Source organism: Pongo pygmaeus, chromosome 1 (assembly GCF_028885625.2).
Source record: "Pongo pygmaeus isolate AG05252 chromosome 1, NHGRI_mPonPyg2-v2.0_pri, whole genome shotgun sequence".
In the NCBI taxonomy this organism is placed as follows: domain Eukaryota; kingdom Metazoa; phylum Chordata; class Mammalia; order Primates; family Hominidae; genus Pongo; species Pongo pygmaeus.
Window position 1 is genome coordinate 21,238,984 of NC_072373.2, and position 19,173 is coordinate 21,258,156.

General features: G+C 61.0%; 1 protein-coding gene across 2 annotated transcripts in view; it reads right to left on the reverse strand.

The window, feature by feature from the left end:
* OBSCN (obscurin, cytoskeletal calmodulin and titin-interacting RhoGEF) overlaps positions 1–19,173 on the reverse strand; it is a 173,910-nt gene that overhangs the window by 86,663 nt on the left and 68,074 nt on the right. Inside the window, exons 23-45 of one of the 2 annotated variants that reach the window (XM_063671646.1) lie at positions 18,813–19,079; positions 18,416–18,685; positions 17,234–17,500; positions 16,442–16,708; positions 16,120–16,232; positions 15,848–16,001; positions 15,495–15,656; positions 15,303–15,407; positions 14,197–14,463; positions 13,704–13,973; positions 13,059–13,325; positions 12,701–12,967; positions 12,349–12,615; positions 10,959–11,231; positions 9,881–10,147; positions 9,396–9,662; positions 6,820–7,107; positions 6,131–6,397; positions 5,222–5,488; positions 4,858–5,121; positions 4,291–4,554; positions 814–1,077; positions 189–452 (exon numbers count right to left, since the gene is read on the reverse strand). In XM_063671646.1, coding sequence (XP_063527716.1) covers positions 189–452; positions 814–1,077; positions 4,291–4,554; positions 4,858–5,121; positions 5,222–5,488; positions 6,131–6,397; positions 6,820–7,107; positions 9,396–9,662; positions 9,881–10,147; positions 10,959–11,231; positions 12,349–12,615; positions 12,701–12,967; positions 13,059–13,325; positions 13,704–13,973; positions 14,197–14,463; positions 15,303–15,407; positions 15,495–15,656; positions 15,848–16,001; positions 16,120–16,232; positions 16,442–16,708; positions 17,234–17,500; positions 18,416–18,685; positions 18,813–19,079 — 5,628 coding nt within the window. The remainder of the gene's footprint in view (positions 1–188; positions 453–813; positions 1,078–4,290; positions 4,555–4,857; positions 5,122–5,221; positions 5,489–6,130; positions 6,398–6,819; positions 7,108–9,395; positions 9,663–9,880; positions 10,148–10,958; positions 11,232–12,348; positions 12,616–12,700; positions 12,968–13,058; positions 13,326–13,703; positions 13,974–14,196; positions 14,464–15,302; positions 15,408–15,494; positions 15,657–15,847; positions 16,002–16,119; positions 16,233–16,441; positions 16,709–17,233; positions 17,501–18,415; positions 18,686–18,812; positions 19,080–19,173) is intronic. The other variant, XM_054467038.2, reaches the window with a different exon arrangement.

Below are 19,173 nucleotides of genomic sequence, written 5' to 3' on the forward strand. Positions count from 1 at the left end.
AGCTGGCTGCAAGGCCTGTTTCTCCTGGTTCCCATAACAGCTCTGGAGGCTGGAAGGGACTCTGCAGAGTGATGGGAACAGGGTGGCGCAAATGCAGGGAGAGCACATGGGGTGAGTACAGACAGACGGCATGACATCAGTACATGGACACCAGAAGATGGCTCTCCTTGGCCACATGTGGCCTTTACCCCTGACGGTGAGCATGGCTGAGGTCCTCTCCTGCCCGCACACGCACGAGTACTCCCCAGTGTCTGCCATGGCCAGGCCACGAATCTGCAGCTCACATTTGGTCCCGTCCTGCCTCAGGCTGTATCTGTCCCCATCTCTAAGCGTCTCAGACCCCTTCCTCCACTCCACAGGGGCTGCACTGTTCAACTCACACTGCAGCATGACCGTGGCCCCTTCTCTGGCCTCCTGGTTTTTCACATCTTCTATGAACCTGGCAGGCAGAGCTGGGAAGGACCAAGCAGTCGCTGAGATCATCAGACTGTCTGGAAGACTCTGTGGACAGGACATGGACACCCACAAGGAGCCACACAAACTGCCAAAGGACCACATGTGAAGGAGCAAATAAACATTCACACAGGGAGGAAGCAAATGGCCCAGGAAGAACAGAGAACACAAAGGGATGAACACGAGCATGAGGACACCTCCTAGACAAGAAGGGTAGGCGGGAGACAACCGGAGGACCTCAGTTGGAGAAGAGACAACTCCGGGATTGCCACAGGGGCTGTGCCACACTGGAAGATGAGGATGACTCAGTGACACGTAGACACCAAGCCATGGGTCCACAAGGCCACACATGATCTTTACCCCTGATGGTGAGCGTGGCTGAGGTCCTCTCCTGCCCGCACACACACAAGTATTCCCCGGCGTCCGCCATGGCCAGACCACAGATCTGCAGCTCACACCTGGTCCCCTCCTGCCTCAGGATGTATCTGTCCCCATCTCTGAGGTTCTTGGGCCCCTTCCTCCACTCCACAGGGGCCACCTTGCTCAGTTCACACCACAACATGGCTGTGGCCCCTTCCACGGCCTCTTCATTCCTCAGACCCTCTGTGAACTTGGCTGGCAGGGCTGGGGGATCACAAGAGATGGCCACAGTCACACCCTCTGAGCCCACAGAAGAGACAGGACATGGACAACACAGAGAAGACAGGGAAGCCATCTGAACACAGGCTGCTCCTGGGGCGTGCTGAGTACAGGCTGTGCTCTGCGGCTTCCCGCGGTCCAGCCCATTAGCATCGTGGTGTGGCCCCTTTTGAGGCATCCTCAGGCCTCACACTTTCTATGAACCTGGCTGGCAGGGCTGGAGAGGACACAAAGACCACAAGGCCCTCTGGAGACACCTGGGGACACTCAGCAAGGACACACTCCCGCTCTGGAGGAAACTAGGAATTAAAGCATGGACATGTGGATGTGAAACAGTGCCCTAGGAGCAGAGAACAGACTGGCCAAGGACACGCAGGGGAAAGCCGCCCAGGACACAGAGGAGCTGGAATCCTAGCAGGGACCCCAAGATGATGTCAGACACATGCAGTGGCCACAGGGCCCATGAGATGGGGAGGCAGAGACGGAACCAAACGGGATCTCCCCATCCCCAGGGTCTTCCGCAGCCCATCCTGGCTCAGACTGAATCTGTCATCATGCTCAAGGGCCCAAGACCAGCCTGGTGGCTCACACTATACTGTGGCCCTGGCCTCATTCTGTGGCTATTTCATAGCTCCTTCATAATTTTTTTTTCTTTTTCAGACAGGGTCTCAATGTGTCACCTAGGCTGGAATGCAGTGGTGCCATCACAGCTCACTGCAACCTCAAACTTGCGGCCTTAACCAACCCTCCCACCTCAGCCTCCTGAGTAGCTGCAACCACAGGTGCACACCACCACAACCAGCTAATTTTTATATGTTTTGTAGAGAAAGGGTCTCCCTGGATTGCCCAGGCTGGCCTGAAACTCCTGAGCTCAAATGATCCTCCTGCCTTGGCCTCCCAAAGTGCTGGGATTACAGGTGTGAGCCACCGCACCCAGCCTCATGATCTTGATGAATAGCTGGAGGAAAAAGACACAAAATCAGCTGCCTAAAAATCTCCCACGAAATCATCCAGGCTCCTGCTTCTCATCAGTTCCTGCTGCTCCTGCGGCCAGAGCCCAGGGCAGACAGGGAGTAAGGACCCTGCTGCTGGGAGAGAGGAGGGTGCCGCCCTCCACCTTGACTGTCACCCTGTGTTCACGATGCAAGCAGGAACCCCACGCAGCTGGTGCCCTGGTGCATGGGTCCAGCAGATAAGAAACGACCAACTGAATACATGAAGGAACCGTCCACCCGGACATGCCCTGTATGCAGGAGATAGCCATGGATCACAGGGACAGACGAGGGCCACTGTCTCCTGAGCAGTGAGGCTGGGTGGCTTCCCAGCCCACCAGATGGAGACTGGAGCCTCAGAGTGCCCAGCTTCACCCCCTGGACGCCCCCTGGGGAACTGCAGCTCGGAGCATCCTTGGGGCTTCAGGGTCCGGTGGAAACTTCCAGCATGCAAAGGTGCCCTCTTAGCAGGCACCAGAGGGGGTCCAGCAGGGCACCCACCACCTGAAGCTTCCCCGGAACTTGCCCACTTCTGGAAGCAACTGCCTCAGGCAGCCGGTGGGGGTCCACTCTGGTCATCTGCTCTTCAGCCACTGGTCTGAGGAGGACACAGATTAGCCCCCGGGCCCCTGTGGTCTCTGTGTCTCTCCAACATGCTACACAGCCATGTGACAGGGCCCGAAGTCTGTGCCCCTCTGGGGTGTCCTGGCGAGCCTGGTGGTGTGGTGCCTCCACGCCATGGAAGCTGTCTGTGCTCTGTCGACACCGCTGGAGGTGCATGGAGGCCCGGCCTCTCTGCAAAGGTCTACAACACTTGTGCCTGTGACCGGAGCTACCTGCTTCAGGCACTGGCATCCAGACGGCTGTGCCTGGCCCCCAGACCTGACCCTTCACTGGCCTGAGGGATCCCTCCTTGTGGTGTGAGGGGAGCCCACCAGAGTCCTGGGCAAGAAGGCCCTCGAGCTTGGGAGAGTCCTTCCCTGCATTCCCTGTGAGGTGCCCGGGCCCTCCACATGGGCCGGCTTTATCCCATGTGCTTTCCCTGATGGAAGCGAGCCAGGCCCTTCAAGGCCCCAAGCACCTGAACACGCCGCACCACGCCACCAGCCACACCGGGCCATGGGTCCCGGCTCCACAGACACACAAGGCCAGGCCTGCAGGGCTCTGCCCCTTCTGCTGAGAACACTGGTGGCTTGAGGCTGGAATCCTCTCCTTGCTGTGACTGAGAGGTTCAGGGCCCAGGGCGAGTTCTGCAGCCTCACGTCTCTAGGGGACCCAGCCATGGCTGAGATCCACTCCCACCCCCCACACATGAGGACACCCTAGATCTGCCGCAGGCAGGCCACACGGCTCTGGACGTTCTGTCCTGGTCAAAGCCCCCATCTCAGATTGTCTTGGGCCCCTTCCTCCACTCCACACAGCTGTTCTGCTTGGCTGATACACGCAGAGTCACTGTCACTGCTCCTCTCCCCACAGTCACCCCCATCACCTCCTCCCCACAGTCACCCCCATCACCTCCTCCCCACAGTCACCCCCATCACCTCCTCCCCACAGTCACCCCCATCACCTCCTCCCCAGTAACCCCCATCACCTCCTCCCCACTGTCACCCCCATCACCTCCTCCCCACAGTCACCCCCATCACCTCCTCCCCACAGTCACCCCCATCACCTCCTCCCCAGTCACCCCCATCACCTCCTCCCCACTGTCACCCCCATCACCTCCTCCCCAGTCACCCCCATCACCTCCTCCCCACAGTCACCCCCATCACCTCCTCCCCACAGTCACCCTGCCTCTCTCCTCCTCACAATGGACCCTCCCCTTCCTGGCTATGCACTCCAGCCCACCTGCCATCCCCCAACTCCCGTCTGTGTTCCGCTTCTGGGGATCCTCCTGATTGCCTTCCTGCCTTCCTAGTGTTTACCCTGGAGAAGATCTGTGATCTCACTTTTCTAATGATTTGGTTCTCCCCACATCCTCTGTCTCTGCCTACGACCCTGTAGGGCTCAAACAGCCCTCTCTTCTCTGCTGTCTTCCTGTTCCCGAGACGGGTAACACACAGCAGGTGTGGGGAATCCCTACTGAAGGAATGAAGGAACCACAGCAGAAAGACAGGGAAGGCCACAGCGCAGACGTGGGCACAAGGCAGGAATGTGCACACCCGCTCAGACATAACCACCCATGCAAGTGGCCAGGGGCAGTCATTACCCTTCACGGTGAGAGTGGCAGAGGTCCTCTCCTCCCCACACACACAGGAGTACTCCCCAGCATCTGCCACAGCCAGGCCAGAGATCTGCAGCTCGCACACAGCCCCGTCCTGCCTCAGGCTGTGTCTGTCCCCATCTCTGAGGCTCTCATGCCCCTTCCTCCACTCCACGGGGGCCGCCTTGCTCAGCTCACACCGCAGCGTGGCTGTGGCCCCTTCTGTGCTCTCTTGGTGTCTCAGTCTTCCTATGAAGTGGGCAGGCATGGCTGGGGAGGGATGGACAGACAGACATGGAGGAGATCAGACTCTGAGAAGCACAGGGGGACAGGCCATGGCGAGATGGAGGATAAGACAGACTCCCACAGGACAGGTCCCAGGGTGCCTCGAGGGTGGGAGTCTGGCTGCAAATGCCGGGTTCTCCTGGTTCCTTCCACAGCCCAGAAAGCTGGAAGGGATTCCGTGATGTGCTGGGAAGGGCATGGCACAGTCAGGGGAGACTAGAACGGGTGCGACTGACAGCAGAGGTAAAAAACTGGACACCGGACACGGCTCTGGACACACGGTCTTACCCCTGATGGTGAGTGAGGCCGAGGTCCTCTCCTCTCCACACACACACGAGTACTCCCCGGCATCCACCATGGCCAGGCCACAGATCTGCAGCTCACACATGGCCCCGTCCTGCCTCAGGCAGTATCTGTCCCCATCTCTGAGGGTCTCAGACCCCTTTCTCCACTCCACCGGGGCCGCCTTGCTCAGCTCACACCGCAGCGTGGCCGTGGCCCCTTCTGTGGCCTCCTTGTTTCTCAGTTTCCTGATGAACTGGGCAGGCAGGGCTGCAGGAAAGTCAGACACAGAGAGCATCGTCTTTGCTCCCCTGCACTGGAGAAAGTGGCATCTTTGGGCCACATGATCAGGGTGGATGGAGATGCTTACCAGTCACCGTGAGGGTGGCAGAAGTAGTCTGGTCCCCGAAGGAGCATGAGTACTGCCCGCTGTCCTGCGGCCTGAGGTTCCGGACCACCAGCTCCAGCACGGCACCCTCCTGGCGTAGGCTGTATTTGTCACCTGGCCTCAGGACGTTGTTTCCACAGCACCACTTCACGGGCGCAGCCACAGACGACAGCACACAGCGCAGTGTGGCAGCACCACCCTCCGGCACGTCCAGGTCCTTCAGGGCCTCCTGGAACCGCACTGGCCGCGCTGCAGACAGGCACAGGCTCAGCTTGCCCTCCCCCGACTGAAGTCCACTGGGGTCCCCTATAGGTGGTGGAGGGCTGGGGACATCAGCTGCAGGGTCCCCCTTCTCCTTTGGGGCCTGTGGCAGCAACCTTGAGACTTCTGGAAAGGGGCAGCTCTGAGGGTGAGGGATAGAAAGGGTGAACCAAGCAGGAGAACAGAAGGGCAGGGTGTCAGGGACCTGTGCCCGCCAAATTCACAGTTGGAAGCCCTAGCCCAGACCTCAAAGCGTGGCTGTGATGAGGGAAGTAAGGTCAAATGAGGTCACGGTGGGCCCTAAGCCACTGTGGCTGGCACCTCCTAAGATGGGAGGTCAGGGACACAGGCATGCACAGAGGGACAGCCCTTCAGGGATGCAGAGGAGACAGCTCTGCGGGGCGGGTCCTGCAGGTGGCAGAGGCCAGGGCGGAAGCCGAGCAGGGTGGACAAGGTGCCAGGGAGAGCCAGGAAGGATACGGGGTGCCCCATACAGGATGCATGGGAGCCTGGGTCCTCCTGCCTTGGGCTCCTGTGGGCGCACATGCCCTGCCCTGAAGACGGTGCTGCCTGAGAAGAGAGCTATAGGCACCTGGCCTGTGGCTGGGCTTTGGGGCTGCTGGGGCTTACCGTGTACCCTGACAATGGAGCTGCTGCAGGCGCCCCCAGCCTCACACTTGTAGCGTCCGCTGTCCTGCAGGGTGGCCCCAGTGATGAGCAGCTGGGCCCGGTGGCCCTCGTGGCTCAGCTGGCACCGGGCAGACCCCCGCAGGGTCTTCCCATCCTTGGTCCAGCACACAGGAATGTCGCAGGCGCTGGTCTCGCACACCAGGGTCAAGTCCTCACCCTCTGTGATGGTGGCATCTGTGAGCTCCCGGGAGAAGACGCTTGGTTTCTCTGGGGGACAGAGAGAGAAGCAGGAGCATGTGGGATCCTGTCGTGCTACCGCTGGAAGGGCCAACAGGGAGAAACCCTGGGTCTCACTGCAGACCAGGCAACACCCTGGCTCAGCACGCACCAGCCACCCTCATGCTGGGGCCGCGCAAAAGGCTGCAGAGGGAACAGGACAGGCTCCGTGCGGCTCCTGCCCCAGTGGGGATGCAGCCTGGCCCGGGCCACGCCAAGCACAGTTCTGCAAACCATACAGAAGCATTCATCCTGAAAGAGCCCAATTCAGCCTTCCGAGCCCCCACCCCACAGTAAGCCAATGGTGCTTTCTCTGTGAGCCCAGGGATACTGGGCACATGGTTGAGCTGTCATCCGCCTCTCCGCCTGTCTGCAGCTCTGAGCAACATGTGCAACGCGGACATGCAACCCACCAGTGACCCGCAGGGCGGCCGAGGCCCGCTGGTCACCCGCCTCAAAGTAGATGGTGCCCGAGTCCTTGAGCGCCAGCTGCCGCAGGGTCAGCACGTGGTAGCCCCCGGGCTGGGCCTCGATCTCATTGAGCTCGTTGGCATGCAGGGGTGTCTTGTCCAGGAACCAGTGCACAGGCTCGTAGTTGGCCGGGGAGATCCGGCAACGGAAGGTGGCCGAGGAGCCCTCCTGCACATCCACGTCCTCCAGGTCCTCGATGATATGCACTCTCCGGCCTGCAAAGTCACAGACTGCTCAGGGGCCCCACCGTCCTGGGCAGGCTCGGCCAGCAGTGCTCCCCAGGACAGACGCTCCCCAGGACAGAGCAAGATGGCTGTGTTTTAACAAGTTTGCAGGGACAGAACTCTGAAAACAGTAAGTGGGTCAAAGCTTGAACGGTCCAAAGATACTTGTTTGAGGGCCACTCAGAGCCCCGAGCCCACCTCTCTGCACCTTGGAGGTCCTTCTGCAAGGCTTGCTGGGTGAGTGCAGCCTGCTGAGAACCCAGGAGAGCACACTCCTGCCCCCTTTCCAAGCTGTGCTCCCAGGAGCAGTTGGCTCCCAAACCTGCTTACACAGCTGTGTGTATCATTACAATTGTGCCATGAAATTAACTCTTGTAGTAACAGATGAAACAGGAGTGTGAAAAAAAAAATGGCTACATTTATGTTGAAATTTAAATCAAATGCTTGGAAGACAGGAAATGTGAATTCCTAGAAACAAGGTTTTTTGGCTGTTGAATTAGGGATGGTAAGAGATGAGCGTTTATGAATATCGAGACAGGTCCTGCATTCAGATTCCTTCTGCACGCACGAGTGTCCTGCAGGCACAACTCCACCTCAAAGAAGCTGACCCCAGCCCGGGCAATGCACATGGAGGAAGAGCTCTCATCAGTGGATGGCACACAAGGAAATGGCTTGGGCTCCCAGACCAGGCCAGTCGACATCCTCATATGTTAAATTTTTATTTTATTTTATTTTTGTAGACACGGAATCTCACTCTGTCTCCCAGGCTGGAGTGCAGTGGCGCGATCTTGGCTCACTGCAACCTCCACCTCCTGGGTTCAAGCAACGCTCCTGCCTCAGCCTCCTGAGTAGCTGAGATTACAGGCACGCGCCACCATGCCTGGCTAATTTTTGTATTTTTAACAGAGATGGGGTTTCACCATGTTGGCCAGGCTGGTCTAGAACTCCTGACCTCGTGACCCACCTGCCTCAGCCTCCCAAAGTGCTGGGATTACAGGCGTAAGCCACTGAGCCCAGCCATGTTAAACTTTAAAAGAACATCTTTTGTTATCTTATGACTCTCACTCTTGATGGCTTTTTTAAAAATTAACTATGGGTACCAACTTTATTAGATCATGGGGCTTTACTGTGCTAACAGAATACTTTCACCAGGGTCACCAAATCCATTGGAGAGAAAAAAATCAGTGATGATTTCCGGTTTACGTTACTTCTGATGATCACAACTGGGGCCTTTCAAATACTGAACCCTGTGAATGGCCTGTGGTCAGACCCCAGTAGGGACCTCCTGCAAACTCAGCTCTGGGCACCAGCCCGGGACTTCAGAGCCAAGTGAAGGCTGCAGTGAGGGGGCTGGGCCTCGCCTGCTCTGATCCCAATGTGCCTGATGACCTTGCCCTGGCCATGGACCCACTAAAGCTTCAGTTTTCTTATCTACAGAGCGGAGAGAATGACAGCTCTCACTCTGCCTGCCACTCAAATGTGGAGCCAAACAGTAAGATCAAACAGTCACCTACTATGATCTGAATGTCCCCATGGAAACTCATGTTGAAACTTAATCCCAATGTGGCAATATTAAGAGGTAGAGCCTTTAAGAGGAGATTGGGTCCAAGGCAGGAATGGATTAATCCATTCATGGATCAATGGGTTAATGGGTTAATGGGTTAAAGTGCTTCCATGTGAGTGGTGGCTTTAAAAGAAGAGGAAGAGAGGCCCAAGCTAGCACACTCAGCCCCCTCTCCATGAGATGCCCTGTGCCATCCCCTGGGGACTCTGCAGAGAGTCCCTGTCAGCAAAAGGGCCCTCACCAGATGTGGCCCCTTGACCTTGGACTTCCCAGCCTCCAGAGCTGTAAGAAGTAAATTTATTTCCTTTATAAATTACCCAGTTTCAGGTATTCTGTTGTAAACAACAAAAAAAGACTAAAATGCCACTGTAACTCTCAATGACAACCCTAATGACCATCAGTTCTTCCCTGGGAGCACCTGAGGCTGCCTGGCACGGCTGAGTCAGGCTGTCCCTCTGGGATAAGGGTGACATGCTGTATGTACAGATACACGCTGAGCTCACGCATGGTGGCCAGGCACACGGGGCATGTGGGAGAAACACACAGTGACCAAATAAACACACGAGTAAGTGAGCACCAGCAGCTCATTCACAGCCATGCTGGGGAGCCTCAGTGACCACCCAGGGTGCACCCCTATACCCTCATGATAAGAAACTGAGGCTGGGCCTGTCCACCTCCAAGTCTCCAGTGCCATTCAAAGCCTAGGCCCAAGCACACTTGGCCGCCTCACCTTGCACTAGGAGCTGGGCCTGGGACTGGGCCTGGCCAATGTCGCAGGTATAGGTGTCGCTGTCTGCCTTCTCCAGGGCACTGATGGTGAGCCGCAGGACCAGGCCCTCCTGGCTGGGCTGGTGCTTCCGTGAGGCCCGTAGCTCCAAGAGGCCCTTGCGCCAGCTCACTGTGGCCGCGGGGCGCTCCGTCTTGCACATGAACACAGCTGTGCCTTTCTCCTCCACCTGCAGGTTGGTCAGCTCCTCTGTGAAGCAGTTTGCTTTTTCTGGGGCAGGGAGATGGAGGCAGAATAGGTGGGGCGTGAGGCCTGCACAGACCCCAGGCCAGCCCCATTATCTTCCAGGCCCGGCTGCAGAAGCTCTGGGACCTGAGTTGAGCCCTTCCACCTGGGACAGAGGAGCTCAGGCTCCAGGGGTGGCCCCGTGCCCCGCCAGGGCAGAGAGGCCACTCCAGGGCCACGCATGGGACTCCTGCGGCATTTACCTTCCACACGGAGGCTGGCTGTGCTCTTGGAAGCCTCCACCTCACACGTGTACTCTCCCGCGTCCTTGAGCGAGGCCCCGCGGATGACCAGCATGGCCATCGTGCCCTCGCAGACCACATCGTACTTCTGGCTCTTGCGGATGGCCTTCCTGTCCTTCAGCCAGTGCACAGGTGTTCCCGCCCGTGACAGCTCACAGCGCAGCTCCACGTCCTCCCCTGGCGCCACCCGCTGGTCTTCCAGGGGCTTGATGATGGCGGCCGGCCTCTCTGAAGGGAGCAGGGACAGCTGTCCTTGAAGCACAGCCAGGGCCACGGCGCCAGCCACAGATGACTGCAGCCACAGCCCCAGCCACCATCTGGGATACAGCCATAGCCCCAGGCACAGACCCAGCCAAAACTGACCACCTCCACTATGACCAGGACTGGGGCAAGGACAAGCGTTTGAGAACATTCACTCTCTGGGGACCAAGACAATAGAACCTGCAACCCCCAAACTCTGGGACCTCGGCCCTCAGGAGCTTCAGAGTCCTGGAATGTTAGTGTCCCCACTGTCACCACGGTGGGACTTGGGAGGCAGGAAGATCAAAAACTACAGAATTTTATCCCCTGGCATCTTTCAGGCCCACGCCGGCGTCCTCTGAGTGTGCCCCGCCGAGCTGCACCAAGTGTGCTCGTCAGGGGCGCGAACTCGGGCGCTGGCAGTGATGTCAGCGGAGCAGGTGGCTGGGGCCTCAGGCCGGTGCTGCCAGACTGGCCCTGTGAGCCACAGCTCTGGGAGCTAACAAGTGCTCAGGGCACTCAGACCACGGATTAGAAAAGAATCCAGGCCTGTATCAGAGCTCAGAGAAGAGTGCAACCCCAATTCCACTCAAGAACCGCCCCCAGCATCCAGCAGGTGACTCAGGCCCTGCGGCTTCTACAAGGGGTGCTCTGCAGCAGCTGGGGGAGGCAGGCCCCAAAAGCACCCCCACCAGCTTCTGTAGCCAGGGGGGCCCAGCTCCTGGACTCCTGGGGACAGGCCCAGGGTCCCCACTCCTCAGCCCAGGTAATAAGCCCCCATCTGGCAGGCCCTGCCCACCTCTGACAATGAGTGAGGCCTTGGAGGTGAGGCCCCGCACAGAGAAGACCACCTCCCCAGCATCACTTGGCGCAGCCTCCCGGACCACCAGGATGTATTTTCGGCCCTGACGTGTGGCCTGGAAGCGGCTGGAGCTGCCCACCGTCTTTCCACCAACTGTCCACATGGCTGGGTCGCTGGTGCTCTCATGGGACAGAACGCACTCGAAGCTGCAGCTCTCCCCTTCCAGCACCTCCATTGTCTTCAGCCTCTTGGTGATGCCCACGTGCAGATCTGAGGGCCATCAGAGACTGTCAGGCCAGGAGAGAGGACAGCACTGCCCTGGGCCAGACCTAGGAAGGGCCAGACCCTGGGAGGGATCAGAGCCCAAGGGACCAGACCCTAGGAGGGATCAGAGCCCACAGGGACCAGACCCCAGGAGGAGCTGGATCCCTTAGAGGGACCAGACCCCACAGGGACCAAACCCTGGGAGGTGCCAGACCCTGGGAGAGGCCAGGCCCTGGGGGACAGGGTGCCACATTGCACCAGCCAATGAGTAGACGCCCCTCCGCTGGAGCTGGCTGTCCCCTGGCATCTGCATAACCAACAGCTCTGAGCTCCAAGCAGGGTGGCAGAGAGAGGAAGAACCCATGGTCGTCACAGGGAGGAGAGGAGGCACAGGACCCCGGATGAGGGGACTCCAGGCAGGCTAGTCCCAGCTCCAGGACAAACTCGCCATGCCTCCTGCCCTTTCCCATCTCGTTACAAGACAGTCAAGGACCAACAAACAGGCTGGTTACACCACCTGTCACCCACACCAGGATGCCACTGGGACCGGGCACACACACAGAGGGGGCCAGGTAGCCACCCTGCAGTTGAGGGAACTTCCCCTGAAAAGCAAGACAGGTTCCAGGGCACGCACGCCCCCAAGGCTGCAGGGCTGGGTTCAGGGATGGCTCCACCCTGCCAGCCCAGTGGCCTTAGGGCCTTGCAGGGCCCCCATGAAGGACAGAGACGTGGCCTACTCACAGCCCCTGCCTGGCATCTCGGCTTCTCCCTGGCTATCCCCATTGGTGTCCCCACACTGGCCTGATGGCTTCCATGCAGACACGTCCCCTGGTACAGGGCAACATCCCCAGGCCATGTCGGGACCAGCGGGCAGGGACAGCACAGCCTCCAACCCTGGCTCTGGGACCCATTGTCCCCGGGTCCACCTGCCTGTACCCAGGCCTCACAGGACCACACCAAGCCATGGCTCCCCCAGAAGGCTCCCCTGACCTCCCCGGCTCAGCAGAGCAGCCCTTCAATCTCAGAGAATGATGTGGGCCACCCAGGTAGTGGCCGGTCCCACATCCATGCCCACCCAGCACACCTCCCTTCCCCAAGCTCTGCCGTGCCCGCAGCCACACACCGTGCACGCTGACCCGGGCCCGGGTCTCCTCGGAGCCCACGTGGCAGGTGTACAGGCCGGCGTCTTCAGAGGTCAAGTCATGTACCACGAGCCCCCGCGTGCCCGCCGTGTGCAGGAAGTCATACTTGTCGCTGAGGCCCAGCTGCACACCATCTTTGCGCCACACCACATGGGCCTCGGGGTCAGAGACTTCACACTGCAGGGCCAGGGTGCCATGCTCCTCTGCGGACAGGTCATCCAGCGCCTTCAGGAACACCACCGGCTTCACTGCAGGAGGGATAGGAGGGTGAGGGGAGGCCAGCGCCTGTCCCATCCCTAGTGGGGAGTCCTGAAGACTCGTGGGATGACTCACCTCGGACCTCCAGGCGGGCATAGGTCGACACCTTCAGGGAGGAGGCGCGTACTATGCCCGCATCAGCCCGCCGGACGCTCTTCAGTACCAGCGTGTGGCGCCGGCCCTTGTGCGAGATCTCATGGAAGCTGTCGTTGTACAAGGGCATCTCGTTGAGCGACCACTCGACCTCCTCATCCTCGTGGGACAGCTCACAGGAGAAGCTGGCCCAGCCCTCCTCCGTGGCCTCTGCATCCTGCAGCGGCCCTGTCACTGTCACCTCCCGTGCTGCAAGAGACACATCGGGCCTCGGTGCCCACATCACCAGGCAACCCCTCCCCAAAACCCTCTCAGTAGCCCCATGCCCCTCATGCCCCACCTTCCACAGTGACCTCAGTGCTGCTGTGGGCGCTGCCCGCCTGGCACCGGTAGACACCAGCATCGGCAGGCATGAGCCGGAGGATGCGCAGCTCGGCCATCTGACCCTCCAGGCTCATCTTAAACTTCTCAGAGGGAGACAGGGGCGTGTCATCCTTGTACCACTGCACAGCCTTGGGGGCTGGCCGGAAGTCGCAGGACAGGACCACTGACTGCAGCTCACGCCCTGTTTTGGGCTCCAACGGCCGTGTGAGGACTACGGGGATGTCTGCAGGGAGTGGGGACAGGCTGGGCCACGGCGCCACAGGAACCAATCACCCTGCCCTTCCTGCCAAGCCCTGAGCCTGCTCACCTATGGCCTTGAACTGTGTCCTCCCCTGGCCCTGAGCCGTGTCCACCATTCCCTGAACTGTGTCTTCCCCTGGCCCTGAGCTGTGTCCTCCGTGGTCCTGAACTGTGTCCTCCCCTGGCCCTGAGTGATATCCATCTGTGGCCCTGAACTGTGTCCAGTCACTGCCCTGAGCCTTCTCCTCCCATGGCCCTGCCCTGTACCCACCCACAGCCCTGTCCAGGCCTCCCAACAGCCCTGAACCTTGTCCTCTTGTGGCTCTGTCCCACGTCCACCCACCGGGGTGGGAGTGCTCACCTGAGACCACCAGGCGGGCAGAGGAACGAGACTTGCCAATGGTGAAGTGCACGGGCCCGGTCATGGTGGAGCAGGTCCGCCGCAGCATCAGCCGGTGCACCGTGCCCTCCTGCTCCAGGCCCACGTTCCCCCCAGCCTGCAACACCGTCTTCCCCAGGAGCCACTTAGGTGGCCGCACTGAGGGGATGGAGGTCTCACACTCAAACCAGGCAGGAGCGGGCTCCATCACTGTCACGTCCTGCAGACCCCGCACAATGGTGATGGATTGCTCTGTTGGGGAGGAGCAGTCGCTGGCGGATCCCGCGGATAGGTCACGCTGCCCCTCCGGCAGGGTTCCTTCTTGGGAACAGGCACCCGCCCCGCTAGATGCATGCTCCTGAGCATCCTCCTGAGCTGCCCGGACCCAGCGTCTCCAGGAGCGTAGGGCAAACCATGGACCTGGGAGACTCCCCCCAACAAAAGCAACCTGCAGAGCTGCCCTCCCTGCCTGCACCTTCCACAAAGAACTGTGCACTGGTCTTGACATCACCGGCGTCGCAGGTGTAGGTGTCCTCGTCCTCTGCCTGGACGTCACTGATGATCAGCTTGCGGTAGAGGCCATCACTGACCAGCTCGTACTTGGGCCCGGGCTGCAGCTCCTGACTGCCCTTGAACCACCGCACCTGGGCGCTGGCCCGGGACACCTGACACTCCAGCACACCGCGGTGCTTCTCCATGGCAATCTTGTCCCGCAGCGGGCGCAGGAGGGTCACTGGAAGCTCTGTGAGCGTGGTGGGGGCATGGGGTGGATCAGAGACAGTGCTCCAGGCTCCCAAGCCCTGGCTCCGACAAGGCACTGAGGGTCTTGGGCAGCCAAGGGCCCAGACCCCGCTAGACCCCAACAGCCCGTGTCTGCCCGCCAGGGGCCAGCAGGTGGTCAGGCCGAGTGTGCCCCTTGGAGCTGTGCTAGGACCTGCTCCACAGAGCAGACCACAAGCAAGGGGAGTGCGCCCGCCTCTGCCTGCCCTGCTCTCCCATATCCCACACTCCCACTTCCACTGCCCAGGTCCTGCCCGCTGTCCCAGCCCACCAAGAGCAGGGTACGTCCCGCCCCATGTAGCCCCACCCCCTGCAGTCCTCTCCCCAAACCCCCACTTCCGAACCATAACCACATACCCTAGCCCAGTCTCAGGAACTCATGTCCCTCCCCGCACACCTCTGATTAGCCCTACTGGCCCGTCCCCACTCCACCTGTCTGCAGAGCCTCCCTCCCTGCTGCCCCAGCACCACTCTCCCTGATCCTCCCCCTCGCTGCCACCAGGTAGAACCCCCAACCCCCGCCATGCCCCCACCACAGGGCCTCATGCCTGGCCTCTCCAGCACTCGCTGCAGCCCGAGGGAGAATTCATCAGGATCTCAGTTTTAAGGAAGGGAGAAGCCCCTCATGGCCGCTTCTCTGGCCCCTATCTTCCTGCCAAGGAGGTGACACCCCCTTCCCTCCTCGTGAGTCCCTGCTGTCCTGGTCCTAAGAGCGGGCCTGAGGCATCTGGACCTGTGCTGAGCCAGCTGGCCACACATGCACACTGTCCAGCCCCGCCCTCCCCTCAGCCCCCACCTCACCCTTCACTCTGAGCTGGGCTCGCGATTCTGCATTTTCGGCTACAAATTGGATCTCTCCTGCATCTTCCGCCAGGACTCTCCGGTAGATGAGAGTGTATGTCCTTCCTGGGGACAAAGGCGGCTCAGTATGGGTGGGGGCAGAGAAAGACCTGGGGGCCAGGCCGTGCCCACCACAGCCGCCTGTCCTCGCACCTTCCTGGCGGATGCGCACGTTGTCAGTGGGCCGCAGTTTACTGCCCTCCCGGAACCACTGGCCAGGCACTTCGTCGTGGGAGACCTCACAGGAGAAGGTGGCACCGTCCTTCTCCATCACTTCCACATCCTCCAGGGGCCTCACGATCTGGATGTTGCGGCCTGGGGTGGCAAGGGAGGACCTGACACACCCAGACGCACAGAGCTGCTCCCAGCACCCCCCACCCAGTGTCCCAGCATGCCAAGGGTTGTGAAGGTGAAAGTAGAGCAGCCAAGCCCCTGGCTGGGGGACACGGAGGACAGGAGGAGGTGCCCACACCTGCCATGCCCCACATGCCCCACGCAGCCCTCACCTTGCACCTTCACGGAGGCAGAGCTCTGGGCATCATGGGCATCACACACATACACTCCCTGATCCACGAACTCGCACCGGTAAATGGTGAGGCTCCTGCAGGCACCCTGGGCTGCGATGGCCATCGTCTTGCCTGCCCGCAGCTCCACACCGTCCTGTGGAGTGTAGAGGCCCGGTCAGGCACTCAGGTGGTCCAGCCCTGGGGTTCCGCTTGGGCCCGCCCACATGAGAGAAGGAGAGGAGGCAACAGGAGTGGGGTCGGCAGGGAGGCACCTTCAGCCAGCGCACATCCACATTAGGACGCGACAGCTCGCACTCCAGGGTAACCTTTTCCTTCTCAGTGGTCACCACGTCCTGCAGCGGGCGGCTGAAGCTCACGGGCAGCTCTGGGGAGGAAGAAGGAGGAGGTGGGAGGAGAAAAAGGCCTTGGAGGAGTCTTCAGGGTGGGGACAGGGACAGGGGTGGGGCAGTGCCCCAGCTGGACGGAGTTATACGGAGCTGGCTCATCCAGGTCCCCAGAGAACCCACCGACCTCCCCGGGGCCCCCTCGGGACAGGCGTGCTCTGTTCTGTGCCCTGCCGGCTCCCCAACGCACCGGTGACCACAAGCCGCGCCGACGTGTGCACCCCTTCGGCCTTGAAGACCATAAGGCCACCGTCCTCTGGTCGCAGCCCCGAGAGTGTGAGGGTGTGCACGGGGCCCTGCACAGCCAGGTGGCACGTGGGCCCCTGCTGGAGCCGCAGACCGTCGCGAGTCCAGCTGCCCTCCACGTCCGCATGCGACAGCTGCACCTCCATGGTAGCCGTGCCCTGCTCCCGTGCCTCCACTGCCTGCAGGCCCCGTACGAGCCGTACCTGGCGCACTGCGGTGCACACGCGGTGTCACGGGTCAGCCGCTGCTCTGAGACCACCGTCTTTAGAACCCTGGGGCACAGCTGGCTTCCCCAGGAGCTCGGGGAGGGCCGGGAAGCCGCCCCATGCCCACCCCCCACCGCTCGCCCCTCCGGCGGGAGACCTGCCCCTCCCCCAACCCTACGCCCCTTCCAGAGGGCCCGCCCCTCCCCTCAGTGTCCCGCCTCGCTCCTCCCTCCTCCCCTCAGTGCCCCACCTCCCTCCTCTCTTCCCCTCAGTGCCCCACCTCCCTCCTCTCTTTTCTCCTCAGTGCCCTGCCTCCCTCTTCCTCAGTGCCCCTCCTTCCTCCTCCCTTCAGTACCCCGCCTGCGTCCTCACTAATCCTCAATGCCCCGCCTCCGTCCTCACTAATCCTCAATGCCCCGCCTCCCTCCTCACGGCTCCTCAATGCCCCGCCTCCCTCCTCACGGCTCCTCAATGCCCCGCCTCCCTCCTCACGCCTCCTCAATGCCCCGCCCTTCCCGCCCGCGGCTCACTCTCCACGGTGAGTTTGGCCTGTGTCTTGTCATCCGGCGTCTCGCAGCCAAAGAAGCCACGGTCGGCAAAACCTACGTTGTGCAGAACCAGGCGGTGGCGGGCGCCCTCGGCGTGGATTTCCACGTTCTTTCCCGGCGCCAGGGCCGTCGCGTTCCGTGTCCACCTCAGCTCCGGCCACGGCCGCGTCAGCTCCACCTCCAGGGTCACCGAGCTCCGCTCCTCCACCGTCTGCGGCTCCAGCTTCTTTTTGAACAGCACGGGCGCCTCTGGGGTCGCAGGAGAGGGGAGGTCACGGCGGCCCTCGCCCTCCTCCACGGGCAAGCCAAGGTACAGAGGGCCCGCACAGCCCCGGCGCCTGCCCTGAGCCTGGCCCAGGCCGAGCTGCCGGCACCGCGCCCCGGGATCCCAATCCAAACAGCGCGGCCCTGGCCACAAGCGGGCCGCAGCTGCGCACCCTCCCAGGTGCGACTTTAAGCGAGTAAACCAGGAAGCTTCCTTAAGCCCAGCTCCCACCTCCAGCTCCCCTGCTCTGAGCAAGACGCCAGGCCCTGGTGCCTCGAAATCCTAGACGTGATCCCCACTAGCAGCACTGGCAGGAACTGCAGAGGGGGGAAGGCAGAGCTCCCCCAGGCGCAACGGCGGTTTAGCAAAGCCCAGGACTCCTGAGCAGGTTAAGGAAGAGGCGCTGGTGGGCCTCTCTGCCTCAGGCCACCCGTGAACTCCGCAGATGAATCTGCTGCATCACGCCTTTACTCTAGAACCTGCCATGACTCCCACTTTCCTTCAGGGCAAGTTCTGGCTTCTGGCTTCAGCAGCATGGGAAGCCCATGTCACTGCCTGCACTGGTGCTAACCCCACTCTCTCTTCCCTGCCATCCAGCAGGCTAAGTATGCACCCACCTACTCCAGAAAGCCTCCCTGGATTGCCTCAACCTCCACCCATTCCCCACCAGGTACACCTGCAGGATTGTATCTTCTCTAGACCCAGAGAAGGCACCTGGCCCATCCAGCCTACCCGAGTCTCCTCTCCGCAGCCCACACACCCCGAGTCTCCTGAGGTCAGCCGGACCAGCCGTAACAGGAGAGCAGTTCCAGGTGCCCACTCAGAACCAGCCCACAGGGGAGGTACCTGTGCAAGGAGCCCTGGCCAGCCAGGCAAGTCCTGCTGCCCCCCACACTCACCTCGGACCCTCAGGGCAGCGGAGGATGAGGCGCCCTCAGCCTCCACGGTGATCTGGCCCGCGTCCTCCAGCACCAGACCTGAGATGGTCAGGCTGTGGCTGGCGCCACTCTGTGATATGGCAAACTTCTCGCTGGGCTGAAGCAGGGCACCATCCCGGAACCACACGACTGCCACATCACTGGGGGACACCACGCACTGGAAGGTGGCCTCACCGCCCTCCTCCGCGACCACAGCGCTCAGCCCAGACATAAACTTCACCACTTGAGGCACTGCAGACAGGAGCACTGCTTAAGAGGTGGGCGCGCAGGACCGACAGAGCCCCTACGCTGTAGGAGTGCCAAAGGCCGCCTCCTCCAGGAGGCTGCCCTGGATAGGGACACTCGACCCCTTACATACCACTGACGGTGAGCTGCGCACTGGTGCGGTCATCACGGCTCTCACACACGTACTCCCCTGCGTCCTCTGCGCGCAGCCCCAACACAGTGAGTGAGCGCACGGGCCCCTCAGCCACCATCTGGAAGCGCTTGCCCACCCGAAGCTGCGTGTTGCCGCAGCGCCACACCACCTCTGCACACGCTGGGCTTAGCTCGCAGGCCAGTGTCACCGTGCCACCCAGCTCGCCGCACACAGGCTCCAGCAGCCGGCAGAACTTGGCGGCCACCTCTGTGGGCACAAAGGGGACATCAGCCGGGCTCCTAACAGACCAGACTTGAGCCCAGCTTCGCCCTGTCCAGCTCTGGGACAGAGGTGTCTGGAG